Raw genomic sequence first — 13,383 nt, 5'->3', positions numbered from 1 at the left:
TTGCATTATCTGAAAGAACACTTTTTGCATGTCTTATTTTTGTGACAATATATAACTCACACATTTTTTCATTTCATTTCATGACACTTGCCATAGAACTCTTACAGGAGAAATAGTCTTAAAATGATCCTATCCAAAACAATATGGCCTGGCATTTTATCATACAAGAAGGCAAATTTAGTCAATGTCTCGTGCTTTATGTGAGTGGATATGAATATATGCCCATAGTGAGGCCATTTATATAACTAAACATTGAACATAAAATAATACAAACACTTGCAAAGATATTTATAGCAATATGAATCCTTTAGTTTACTTTATTTAATTCAGTATACCTAGCATCATGATAGGACATGCTGTGGATCAAAAAAAGCAGATTGAACGGATATCTGGATGTATCTGCTCTTGTCCTGAATACTAATTTGATTGACGATGTTGCGAAATGCATTATTCGAAATTATAATTTATAGTAATGAGATGAAGACTTAATGCTTTGTATTAATTTAAAAAGCCAAGATCGAAATGATAATTTTCCAGATTGAATAAAAAAACATTAAGAAAGTGATTATTTTTTACCAGTTGTAATGACCTTATTTTGCTTTGATCCAGTCATATTTTAATTTAACTGACAAACAACATCAATTCATTATTTACAAATTGTTTCATATTCATTGTGGCCCAGTGTTCTTACAACCAATTCATGATGATGCACGTAAAATACATTGTTCGCTCTGTTTCCTAACCTAGATAAATAATTTGCAACATATTCAAGGTTTTGATTGAGATTAATGAAAGATTAACTGCCTTTGGGATACTACTATTATCAATACAAAGTTTGACCAGTATGTAATTCAGTTTATTCCAATACACAATGTAGCTGCGCTGATTGCCAGTTGTCAAGAATAGGTTCATTAAACATTGGGATTCTTAACTATTTCAACTTTGGGACAGATCTCTCAGGTATGGAATAAAAGTGTTGTGTTTGCAAAACTTCATATTTTTAATGCGGATGTTGAACTAAAGTTTCTTGCTTCAAAAAGGTTCTGTTCAGTCAATTTTCCTGCATGTTCGTGTATTCCTGTCTCTTTTGCTATTTTAATTTCACTCACGGCATTAATAAAGACACCAAAAAGCAGAGAACGAGTTAAATATATGAATTGTTTTTTTTTCTCTAATGAAAAGCTGGTAATGTCAGTCTTTTATTTATGGATATAAATGTAATAAGTGCATTTTATTTGTATTTGTTTTCTGCCAGTCATTTTGTACTATAAAATATTTGAGTGAACCAGAAAATAACACGTTTTAAAAAGACATGTTTGTACTGCAGGAAAACCAGAAAAGCCTTCAAATTTCCATATCACAGATGTTCAAGAGAAACAGATTACACTTCAGTGGCTATCCGGCGATCATAGGGGATTCGATCAAATGTTTGTGGTTCAGATCAGCATGGATAATGTTGCATGGACTAATGCATCTCTAATAAACGCTGGAAAGAAGGAAGGATGGTTTTCTGCAACTATTACTGGTCTTAAATCCAACACAATCTACTATTTCAGATTATATTCACTCAATGTAAATGGAGAGGGCGATTTTGCTGACATTAATTTTGCTGCAAGAACACTTAAAGGTAAACCAGCATACATTTGAACATGCCCAATTATTCCTCTCTCCCTCTCTTCCCCCCCCCCCCCGAGGCAACGAAAAGGTAAAGTGAACATAGCTCCCGATTTTAGATTTCTCTCTGAGTTCTGATTATTTTAGGGCAAGGAATATTTATTAAAACCATCGCCATTTATATCAATCTCTGAGTTAAAAGTTCCAGTTGCAGTTGACAGTTATAATTCAGTCTGTATTGAATAATTGATTGCTTGCAAAACTCATTATATTGCTAAGTTGTGGAATATTTAGTCATGTTTCAATAGTTGTTTAAATGAAACAAAGTAACTGCTTACCATTGAGACCTAGATGCAACTTTAATGTTTTGTCTCCAAGTGTAGATATCTAACCACTAGTTATTTTCTAGCCAGAGAACCAGTCTGCTATGGAAAAGGGAAGGGGTTACAATAGAGTAAATATTTTGCTATGTACCAATTAACATGCAAATTGATTATTATAAGTTTCCCATTATTAATTTGATTTTTTGAATATATGTGCTATAGATGACAAGATATTTACTTTTATTTTGATATCTGTGTTCAATTTCTCCTGAAAAATGGAATATACACACAAACTGCGAGTCTATATTATTATGGATGGACCATATAATGTGATATTTAGTACCACGAGCTGCAAGAAAACACTGGGAAACACTGTATTAAGACCGATAAAATCTCTTGCTATAACAAATGGAGGCATGCAAGGCTTTTGTGTCAATTTAATGAAGAAATTCATTTTATTTTTTATATATTAACACTAAGTTCTGTGGGACTTGAAGTATTGGTCCAATCCTTATATGTAATCATGATTGACCACAACTTACATGACGCACATTGGTGGTAATGTATTCCCTAATGACTAATGTTCTGTCAACCACATTAGGACATCTGATCTAAATAATATAGTTGTTTATTTAAATAATGTTAATAATATGTATCAAAAGCACAAACGTGAATTATTCCATTTCTCATTGCAATTGTACAAACAGCATTCTCTTCGCGGTTGACAATGATGCCAATTATGTTAATGTTTCCCTTGACATTTGAACTTGACATGCATGGGTGCAGCTCTCTGAATTGTCAGTCTGTCCTAAGTTGATGGCTATATGCATAACATGATTGCTTAATTCGGAGGTTGTGCAGTGATTGGTTTAAAATTGTCCGAGTACAGAGCAGTTGGTTTTACTGTAAGAAATTCAGTTGCAGTTGGTGTTACATCAACGAAATGTGTTTCGCAAACAAAACTTGGAATGATACTTGATTTTGGAATAGAATCAATTTAAACCAGATTTTCAAAGTGACTTGGGTTACCATGAATTGTCACTCATTTTAGTCCTAAAATATACATATTCCCGATCAATTAAGCATTTGATTATGATCTTTTTATCTTTACTCTCTACATATGTTGAGGGATTATTGTACTTTGGATACCCAGACAATTATCACATAAGAGTATTAAAATGTTCAATGGGAACTTCTTTCTATGAAATTTACTTTAATATTCCTTGTTACACCATTTATATTATTACATTCATACACATGCACAATGTGTCTCTTACGATTACATACATACCAAATACACACAACGAAATATCCATATTGTTGCAAAACTCCTTAATTGGTGACTAATGCCTGCAGATCCAATTGAATACTGTATTGATTTTATTTTGTAAACAAAATGCCTAACTGACACTTCATTAGTAGTATAGGATCTGGTTAGGGATTATTTCCTTATACCAATGATTAAAAAACACAGTGAAACTTGTTTCTGCAGTTTTCTATAAACAGAGAAGTTAACATAAAATATTTTGTAGTTGATTTTGAATTATTCATACCTATTTACTAGATGACATCCACCAGACTAGAATAAAGTATCACGAATAAATGGGTTAAACTGCAAATACTAATGAATCAATGGAACATTGAACACAGCAATGTATTGTACTCTGTGAGGCAATATTTCTCGCAGTAGTTTCCCACAAGTCGTTCAAGAGACGAATCTGGCACCACTTACCAACAGCAGTGTCCAATTCAAACTAGTAGAAGCATACAATCCACACTGATATTTGTTTTAGCAAATTCGTATTGTGTCTTGCATGAAATTACCTGTCATTCCTGATTTTGAGTTTACAATGAAATGTAAAGGTGCTTTGTGTAGCATTTTCATCAGTACAAACTTTTGAACGTATTGTGCCAAAATGTCACAAAATGTTCCATATCTCAATTGCTGATTCTAGTTTAAATTGAGTATTGTACTAGGTTGCAAATAATCCCTATTTTGCGATGAATGTTATTTTCTTTGCATGCTAATGTCTGACAGTCAGTCTGTTCAGAACCAGGAATAGAAATGCAAATCAGATATATGGTTAAACTTGGATCGTTTCTGTTCCAGGAAGACTTTATATGTCATCCTCTGTTTGTTGGTTTATGGTATGATAGCAGTATGTCTTATACGAACGATCATTTCATCGTTTGCATTTTTTAGTTCTATATCCATCTTTATGTTGTTTGTTGCAAACAGAAGTGCAACAGAGATGCAATAATAAGTACATTTTAATTAGTGGACTTAGTTCAAATAAGGACAAAGTTATAAATGTGTATTATATAAAGTACAAAATGATATCGATAACACAATAATATAAGAATATGTATAATCTTAATTTCATAATATCAAAAATATAATAATAACAGTTAACACAGAATTCTCACTGAGTGACATTGGGTATTTTCTTCCTTTGAAACAAAGCCTGATAATGCTTATCTTTAAAAACGTCGCGAAGATATGTTATAATAAGATAAGTAACTTAGAACAATCTCAAGAGTGAGAAAGCTTGCCAGTAGCTTCTCGTGGGTCGGTGGTTCTTTCCGGGGTTTTCCGGGTTCTTCCTCCACCATTAATACTGGCCGCCATATATAGCCTATCGTGCTGAAAAATGGCGTTAAACCCAACAACAACAACTACAACAACAACAATCTCAAGAACAGAGACATTTTAGTTTCCCTTCATATCATATCAGATTTGAGCTATACTTACAGATGTGCATTTTATTATCATTTTACAGAATCCACATCTTCACTTGATATCGGTGCTTCCCTCGGAATAGGTTTTGGGGGAATTTTTCTTGGAGTCATTGGAACCATTTCTGCCATCATCATCAGGAAACGAATCACTGGTAAGTAAAGTTTGCTATATCTTATGACATTTTCATGATGATAATGGATTAAGGAAACATATATAAAAAAAATACAATTCAAACGTAAATATAAAGGCTTGATACATACATTTTTTAAAGTCCCAGAGAGCTTAAACTAATGTTCCATTGAATCCATAGTAACTTCTGACTCGAAAACCTAATACACGACACGATTTATGCATACAGAAGCAATAACATTTTGGAACAATCAAAAGGAATGGATTCATCAAATCTTGTCTAGATAATTGTCCTGAGAGCATTGAGGGAATACAATCTAGTTTAGAAAATGATCTAGCCAATGTTTGGCAAAGTTAACATTTTTTCCAGCAACTTTTATCCATAAGAAACATATGAGTAGATTGAAAGAGCACACAATAGTTTTGTAAACGTTGTACAAATGATTAATGTTGATACTATAACTAATTACCTGATCTGAAGAACTCAAGTACATTATTTTTGTACATTCTGATAAGTTGATACGCGTATCCATACATTTAATAATATGTGTCTCAGGTCAATGATCATCGACGTCATATAACACGTGACAGTTATTTTAACTGAGAACAAACTCCTGTATGAGAGGATTAAGATTACCAGACTTAGTGAAACATCAAAAAGTGGATACACTGCAACCATGACAGATGACTTTCATGATAGGTTGAATAATATGAAGCATACAAAAAATGAAAAGACAAAAGCATAAACACTGGTCTAATTTTTTGTACGCACTGTATAACTGACTAATTTTAGATAGATTGAGGAAATTCAAAGACAAGGAAGAAATGTCCGACCCTTTGGCAAAAAGTAACAGTATAGGCGCATCCTAAATATCTGATTGAACCAGCCGTAAACGTCAGAGAACTAATGCAAGACCCTGAGAAAATAGAGATGCAAACAGTAAAATGCATATTCTGATTAATCGGTGACAAAAGCAGCAACTAAATTGCATGACTAGTATTTTGTTTTTGTTCACTCACTATGGTATGTCCAAAATTGGCTTTCAAAAATCATGGAAAATCAATTGAATCAGAAAGCAGAAATGCAGTAACTATTGATTCTAACAATTCTAAAAATCAAACATATAAGTGTTCAAGATTCACTGGCCCAAGAACCGAGCTACATGATGTATGTAAAGAGATTTTGAGATCCTAATACAATACGTTAATTTTGATTAAACCTGACAGTACTAGCAAATTAGATTCATATATATATATATATATATATATATATATATATATATATATATATATATATATATATATATATATATATATATATATATATATATATATATTATTAATTACAAGTAACTTCCTGCTGTAAATGAAACCAATGCACGATAGAAGGAATTATCCCTAACCCTAACAAAAACATTTCATGTGGACATTTCTTGAAACATAAATCTAAATTTTCACTTTAATGAACTTTATTCTTCTTCTATCATATTTCCACACTTTTTTCATAGCATGCTTTCAATATGGCTTACATAATTTTGAACTCTTTCAAGCCGTCTTAGAAAGTTATTTCATGCAACTGCTTTGTTCATGTATGCAACCATTGTTTCCCTGACACGATCAGTTGATCATGTTTTTTTCTCAATTGCACTCTTTATATACATTAAAGTAGGGCATAACTTTATATTTGGCATTTCATGAGAAAGTATACTAACGGTATTATCAGATGGAAGAAACAAAACAAAATTCAGCATATATAGAGATCATTTTAGTGATAAAATTAATCATTTTAATGAATTGTAGAATGTTTGCTTGAAATTTTATTTTCACTTGCAGCAAGACCAAAATACAGCTCCACGAGGTAAGTGTTTCAGAATCTGAATAATTTAAGCTTTTGATATTGTAACAGTATTCTCTGTGTTATCTTTGCTAAGACCTTTAATGGTAGTAAAAATGTCCCTGAAATTACATTCTTAAGTGGAAAGTGAATCTGAAAATTATCTAAGTGAACATTATATTGCTGAATAAAAGTAAATGCAGCATGTTTCCTGTATCAGTCTCTACAAAGACACTTTGATCTGAAACCTCTTAATTTGAAATACTGTCTGATCTACCTTAGAAAATTGTCAATGCTTTTCAGGCATAACAAGGTATGTTTTGTTGCGCATCGACTGTGTTGCTAATGAATCAGGTAATACCGTGATGTGGAAGAACCATTTAGTATTAATCACTGATGAAGTTGTGATTTGCAAGACAAAAAAGATCATTAGTAACATGTTCTTAGCAGCAGTATTAGGCAGTATAATAAAGAGTTGCTTTATTTACACATCATTTGTAATGGATTCAAAGCTCTAATTGCTTTAAGAGTCAGTGTTCTTATAATGCATAAGTTATATCTGCTAACTTCACTGGTTGCAAGACCTAATATTTTAATGCCATTGCTCAGCGCAAAACTCTGGTAAGAACCATCAACATAGGGGAAGTTGCCAGCTTCTCACATAGTCAACCAAGACTCGAATTAACAAGGACAGAGGTAAGATGGCAGTGATCGATACAAGCCAGCGCTTGAGACCAATCGCCCCCCCTGCCCCCAAGAGCTTATGAGGTAGTCTTATGTTCATCCTCCATTGTCTTCACGCCGTCCATCCTTCCATTAACACAAGTATGCATTCTCTATGCCTCCTAAACTCTTTTGTGGATTGCAACAGCACTCTACGCACACATTGATCCCATGGTCCACCTGATCTCAAATGAAAATGATGCCGCTCATATATACAATATGGACGTCTCATTGGCCATCATGAAATAAGTTGTAGCTTCATCATCTGAGTTAGGACTGCTTCAGATTGCCAGTGGCTGGATCATCCTCCCTGGATGAAGGAGGTCGTGGGTTCGAACCTAAGACTTATTAAAAGGGTGCTAACAGCTGCCTCAATAGGGCTCAGCATTTGGAGGTTAGATTTAGAACTGGTCGGCCTGGTCTCGGGATAATGTGACTGGGTGGGACATCATGCTACATGTCTGAGGCATGATGCCCCATTGCTAGACATCAATTTAAACTGCCACACTTCAGACATCCTGACGTGAACGTTTTTTAAACATACCTCTGGAATTAATGGCCATATAAACATATAGTGTTGATTAAAATGCGTATCATTAGTCTAATTTGTTCTAATTAAAATGTATCCAATATGTTGTCCACCAAGCAAATCTTATTATCACTAATTTTCCTGAATGGATAACTATACAAAAAAACATGACATTTTGACTAAGTCTTTTTATAATTTCGAGTCACTCCAAAATGAAAAAGATGTTCATAGTTGCTATCTTCATAATCTTGTTAACTCAGTAATCATCCTAAACTGATTTTTCGCCTGAAGACTTCTTATCATGCATAGCTGGTCCAAAAAGAAAATAGTGTTGATTTGATGTTCAATATAACCACCAGACCATCCATCTTAAAAATATTTGCTATCACTGCTACTTCTAAATATATGGTTCTATCAGCATCCTATGTTTTACTAAGCAGCATCTTATGATGTCTAATTTGTCCTAATTTGTTCTTCAGACGCATCTTCATTATGCATGCCAAAGTGATCCTCTCAATATTGGTACCACTACTTCTCCCAAATGACCAGCACAAGTTTTCACTGATGGAAGTCTTATGATATCTAGTTGGCTGCACATGATAACATTCCTTTTCTAATTATACTAAGACTGCCAATGAGACCATCTTGAAAATCTTGTTGTAACTGCTGTATGATGGTTATTCATATCGACATTGTTCTTCCAGCAAATCAGACAAAATATCTTCCTAAATGTAGACTTATATTGATGTGGGTTTTCAACCAGGAGACATATTAATGATGCCTTGTTGTTCCTAAATGAAATGGATGCTAAAATGACACTCAATATGTCCACCATCCATACTATTTTAAAATACTTTTTATAGTGGAAAAATATAAAACAGGGCTTCAGTTAAGGGGAAGAAAATGTCTTATCTAGAATTCATGGAATTTCTTCCAAGACCATAGAACATCAGTACATTCAATGGACTCTTGTTTTTCTTTCTTTTCTCAGGATATGGACTTGCATATGTGAGCATTGGATCAAGGTTTAAGAATAAACTATTTGAACTGTCACCTTTTGTTGTAGATACTATTGCTGAAGGCTTTTGGTATTGTTTAGGAAAAAAGTTTACAAATAAATCACTTCTACCAATTACTTAATATACACTTGTACAAAACACACATTATATTCTGTTCTTCTCTTAATCTATATTATAGACAAATTGCACAACAAATGCAGTCTATTGTCGAACAATATTTACCTACCAGTAACGTTCAACAGGTCATTAGACAGGACAACTCTAACAACACAGGAAGTTACGGTCATAAAAATATAAGTCATCATTAATGTTTCTTAAGCCATCTTCTAAACGACGGGCATTGAATGACGTAAAATGATGAGTGATGCTCTAGTAGAACAAGAAAATTTAACAAAGGTAACTTGAATATTACTAAGTATGGATGTACCTGAAATTATGTAGAGACAGAGAAACCTATAAGGAACTGTAAGAGAATAAAGAATTGTGCAATAGTTACTGGCAAGTAAATATTAATTTTGCAACCAGTTACAATGGAAAGCTATGCAATCTGGACCGTAGTGTTATTGTGTGCATCACTAAAAGATATGTAAATATTTTCTTTACCTTCACAATATGGAAGAAAGCAGCAACGATTACAAGAAGAAATATATGGTCTACATCGATACATTAAGAAAAAATATAATAAGAATTATGGAAGTGGGAAAGTGGTTGAGATTTTAATATATAATATTAATGTTGTTAAACATTTATTGTATTTATTGTATGTCTGGTTGTTGTTGTGAATGACTATCAAATATTTTCTGAAAATTATTGTCTTGCTTTATTTTGTAACTGCAGCCTCCATATATAAATAAACTACATCATCTTTATGCGTAACTCCAGTTGCTGCGACACTCAATAAGCTCCGTGTGTTGCTGTGCCATAAAGGACCGTGCATAACATAAATCATTCCTGTTTGCTATATTTCATTTGCTAAAATACAACTAATATTTACATGGCTCCACGTTGTTTCAACAATCATGCAAATATAATAGTTAACAATACATTCTGTACTTGTTTGATAAATTAGATAGAAGTAACGATGTGACACATTCTTAACAAATGTATACTCCATAAACACAATCAACTATAATTATATTACTGGCTGTATTAATATTCCTTGCAAATAAATAAGAGGTACAAAGAAACATAGCATGATAACAGAATCGTAACTATAAGGCTGAAAGTATTGCTTGCACAGCAGTAAATAAGATGGCTGTCTGACATAATATAATATTCAACATAAAGTAGAGAAACTCTTCCAATTCTCAGATATTATATGGTGTTACATTAATAGCTCCAAGCACTAAAAGTCAATAGTAGTAGAGAACATAGTGATAATTTATAAATATGCTCAACTAGTCTGTATATAATCTACTGAGATAAAGCTAATAGCAGTATACCAAATACTGAATATCTATTTATCAATTAATATATATATATATATATATATATATATATATATATATATATATATATATATATATATATATATATATGCTGACGATTCTATCTATGTAGCTGTCAATGTCCAAATGGAAATAATTAATATAAGAGTCTACATGTTTATTTTCATTTTGGTTGCATCAGTTTCAGTTGTAAATCTTTGTTCTAAATCAGTGAACTCCTTTCTCAACTGATGTATCCTTAATGTTTTTGTCAGTACTACAATGTTACACAATAATTATATTAAATCTCAGGATATTATCTGGAGCTGTTTTCAAATTTTCAATTCTTGCAGTAAGCTCATCACAGGGATGTGCTAAAGTCACAGCTTTTTTCATTTTCTTTTTATCATTTAAATCAATAAATGTTTGTACTGTTAGATAATAATTTGATACATAGTTTGGTTCTGTTTTTATTAGTATTTGTCATCTCTATGTTACCTGGCTTGTTTCCTCATAAAATCATTCATGTCCTTTTAAGTTTCTTACCCATATTTTTTAATTTTAAAACATTCATGAGTTGGGATAGTATTATATCACTGTCTTCCTTGTATGTCTGATTGTTTCAATTGCCACATTTTAATGCAATTATTTCACTGTTTATTCTCATTACCAAAGGATGCAAAACACTTTTGGGTGTCAGTTTCTTGTACAGTTTTTGGCATTTATCGACTCTCCTAGATTAGAATAATGACCATTTCTTGAACTGTCTCATCATGTTTCAAGACTTAGACTTCATATATCACTCAGATCAGTACAAACTAATGGAACAAATAAATCAAAAGCTATTTTGCAAATACATAGACCTGCAAATATTAATCCCATTCAACCAGAAACTATCCTTTGTGACATCGAAAGAATTGAAAATCTTGAACTTTTTTGTTTTCTGACACTTTACTAAATCATTCTTTATTTAATTTATTTTCTGCAACCTAACACTAAGACCGATAGGATATGATAGAGAATAATAACAATAAAAGATATGTGAATACGTGAAAGAACTAATTTTGATGCTTAATTCCAAGTTCACTTATCTGCATATCTTTTTAGACCTGTACATGTTTTATGTGGTACGGAATGTTAGCTTGTGTACATTTCTCCAAACTTATGGGTCTGCTTAGTGTTTATCTGTGCTATGGTCAGTTTTCAAAGGCAACATTTACGAACATGTACCGGCAATTGTTTTAACTTACAGGGCATTTAATTGAGTAAAATCGGAATTTTCATTTCTTGTCGTATGTACTCAACATCTGTACTTTTCTCTGTATTTGCAGTATGCTACATGCAACTGAACCACATGAATAGCTTGATGCATGGTTGATTATGTTAATTCTATTTATATTTCATCAACTGTCTTTTATTAGATTAAAATCTATATAAAAACTAATCAAGTGTGAACATTGAACTAAGAAATAGTCTTACTATTTGTTTGCTGTTTAGCTGATCATATGTTAATTTATCTGGATCTGTTTTATTGACTAGCTTGTAAATATAATTAACTGTTTTTTTTTAAAAAATTAACACAAAGCAGTCAGTGATTATACCATCTACAAAATAATAATGCATTTAATTTCAAGCAATGTTGTCTTTATTATCAACTAAACGGTCAACTTCAGTTATGAATAATTCATCGAAACATATGCCATGTTTTCAAGCGCGTTTATCTATATCACTGTAAATAGATCTACCCTGATAAAAGAAAGTAAAATATTACGAAACTCTTTCTCAGAGGGGTTGTTTCAAATGCAGCAATATATATATATATATATATATATATATATATATATATATATATATATATATATATATATATATATATATATATATTATCTCTGTGTGTAGTGTGTATGTCCCTGAATGTTGGTAAAGACTTAAATATAGTTTTCTTTACAGTGACTAACAATCACGTATAAGTATTCGTTTTAGATATATCTGCTAAACAAATAGAAACAAATGTTGCTTTCATCAAGCGCTATGTAAACATGTAAAAGAAATATCTTGAAGTTTATTTCTGTTCCAGTGAGGCTGATATGACCACAGATATGCAAACCTATGTTAATACTAGAGTCAGCTCCTCCCCCGCACCTTCCCATTACGAAGAGCTTCAACAGGACAGCATGGATAAAACTATGTACGACCATATATGATATGAGCTGAGGAATAGATTATCTCTGTTAAGAACTAAAATGGACACTGATAGTAATTGTATATAATGCATTCAAAACATATTTTAATCAGTAATATGCTATGAATATATCACTGCTAACTTTGGCTTCAGTTATGACCTAGACATGAATTATCACTGCTGACTTTAACTTCAGTCATAACCTAGACATGATACTGCTGACTTTAACTTCAGTCATGACCTAGACATGACACTGCTGACTTTAACTTCAGTCATGACCTAGACATGACACTGCTGACTTTAACTTCAGTCATGACCTAGACATGGTATATCACTGCTGACTTTAACTTCAGTCATGACCTAGACATAATACTGCTGACTTTGACTTCAGTCATGACCTAGACATGACACTGCTGACTTTAACTTCAGTCATGACCTAGACATGATATATCACTGCTGACTTTAACTTCAGTTATGATTTAAACATGTGTGTTGTACCACTATCTTGTCTTTATAATCAGTTACACATTGACGGCTGTAATTTTATAACGAACATTTTTTAAAGAAACATTAGGCGTGGATCGTGTGAAATGATTAATTTAATTTGAGGATGCAGCCGAATGGTTTCATATTTCTATTGTTAAGACATTTGGATTATGTAAATATATTACAAGAAGCACATGTTGATTAAATTGCTGATAAGTATCCATATCCAGTCAAAGCCTAAGTGCACGAAAAAAAAAAAACATGGGTGTCAGCGGCGGACAGGATAGGGCAACTACAAATATAATTACTCCGGCACACAACAGTCGGGGAGGGGTGTAATTCACATGTGTATACATGAGAATTCTTCCTAGGGCTCA

At 32.4% G+C, this 13,383-nt stretch overlaps 1 protein-coding gene across 1 annotated transcript in view; it reads left to right on the top strand.

Moving 5' to 3' along the window:
- Positions 1-12,542, top strand: part of LOC149782413 (nephrin-like) — a 113,211-nt gene extending 100,669 nt beyond the window's left edge. Inside the window, exons 13-16 of the mRNA XM_089935134.1 lie at positions 1,328-1,627; positions 4,718-4,828; positions 8,884-8,980; positions 12,416-12,542. Coding sequence (XP_089791260.1) covers positions 1,328-1,627; positions 4,718-4,828; positions 8,884-8,980; positions 12,416-12,542 — 635 coding nt within the window. The remainder of the gene's footprint in view (positions 1-1,327; positions 1,628-4,717; positions 4,829-8,883; positions 8,981-12,415) is intronic.
- The last annotated feature ends 841 nt before the right edge of the window (positions 12,543-13,383 follow it).

This window comes from Sinohyriopsis cumingii, chromosome 15 (assembly GCF_028554795.1).
Source record: "Sinohyriopsis cumingii isolate HCF-2022 chromosome 15, ASM2855479v2, whole genome shotgun sequence".
NCBI lineage: Eukaryota > Metazoa > Mollusca > Bivalvia > Unionida > Unionidae > Sinohyriopsis > Sinohyriopsis cumingii.
This window is presented reverse-complemented; position numbering and strand designations above follow the sequence as displayed.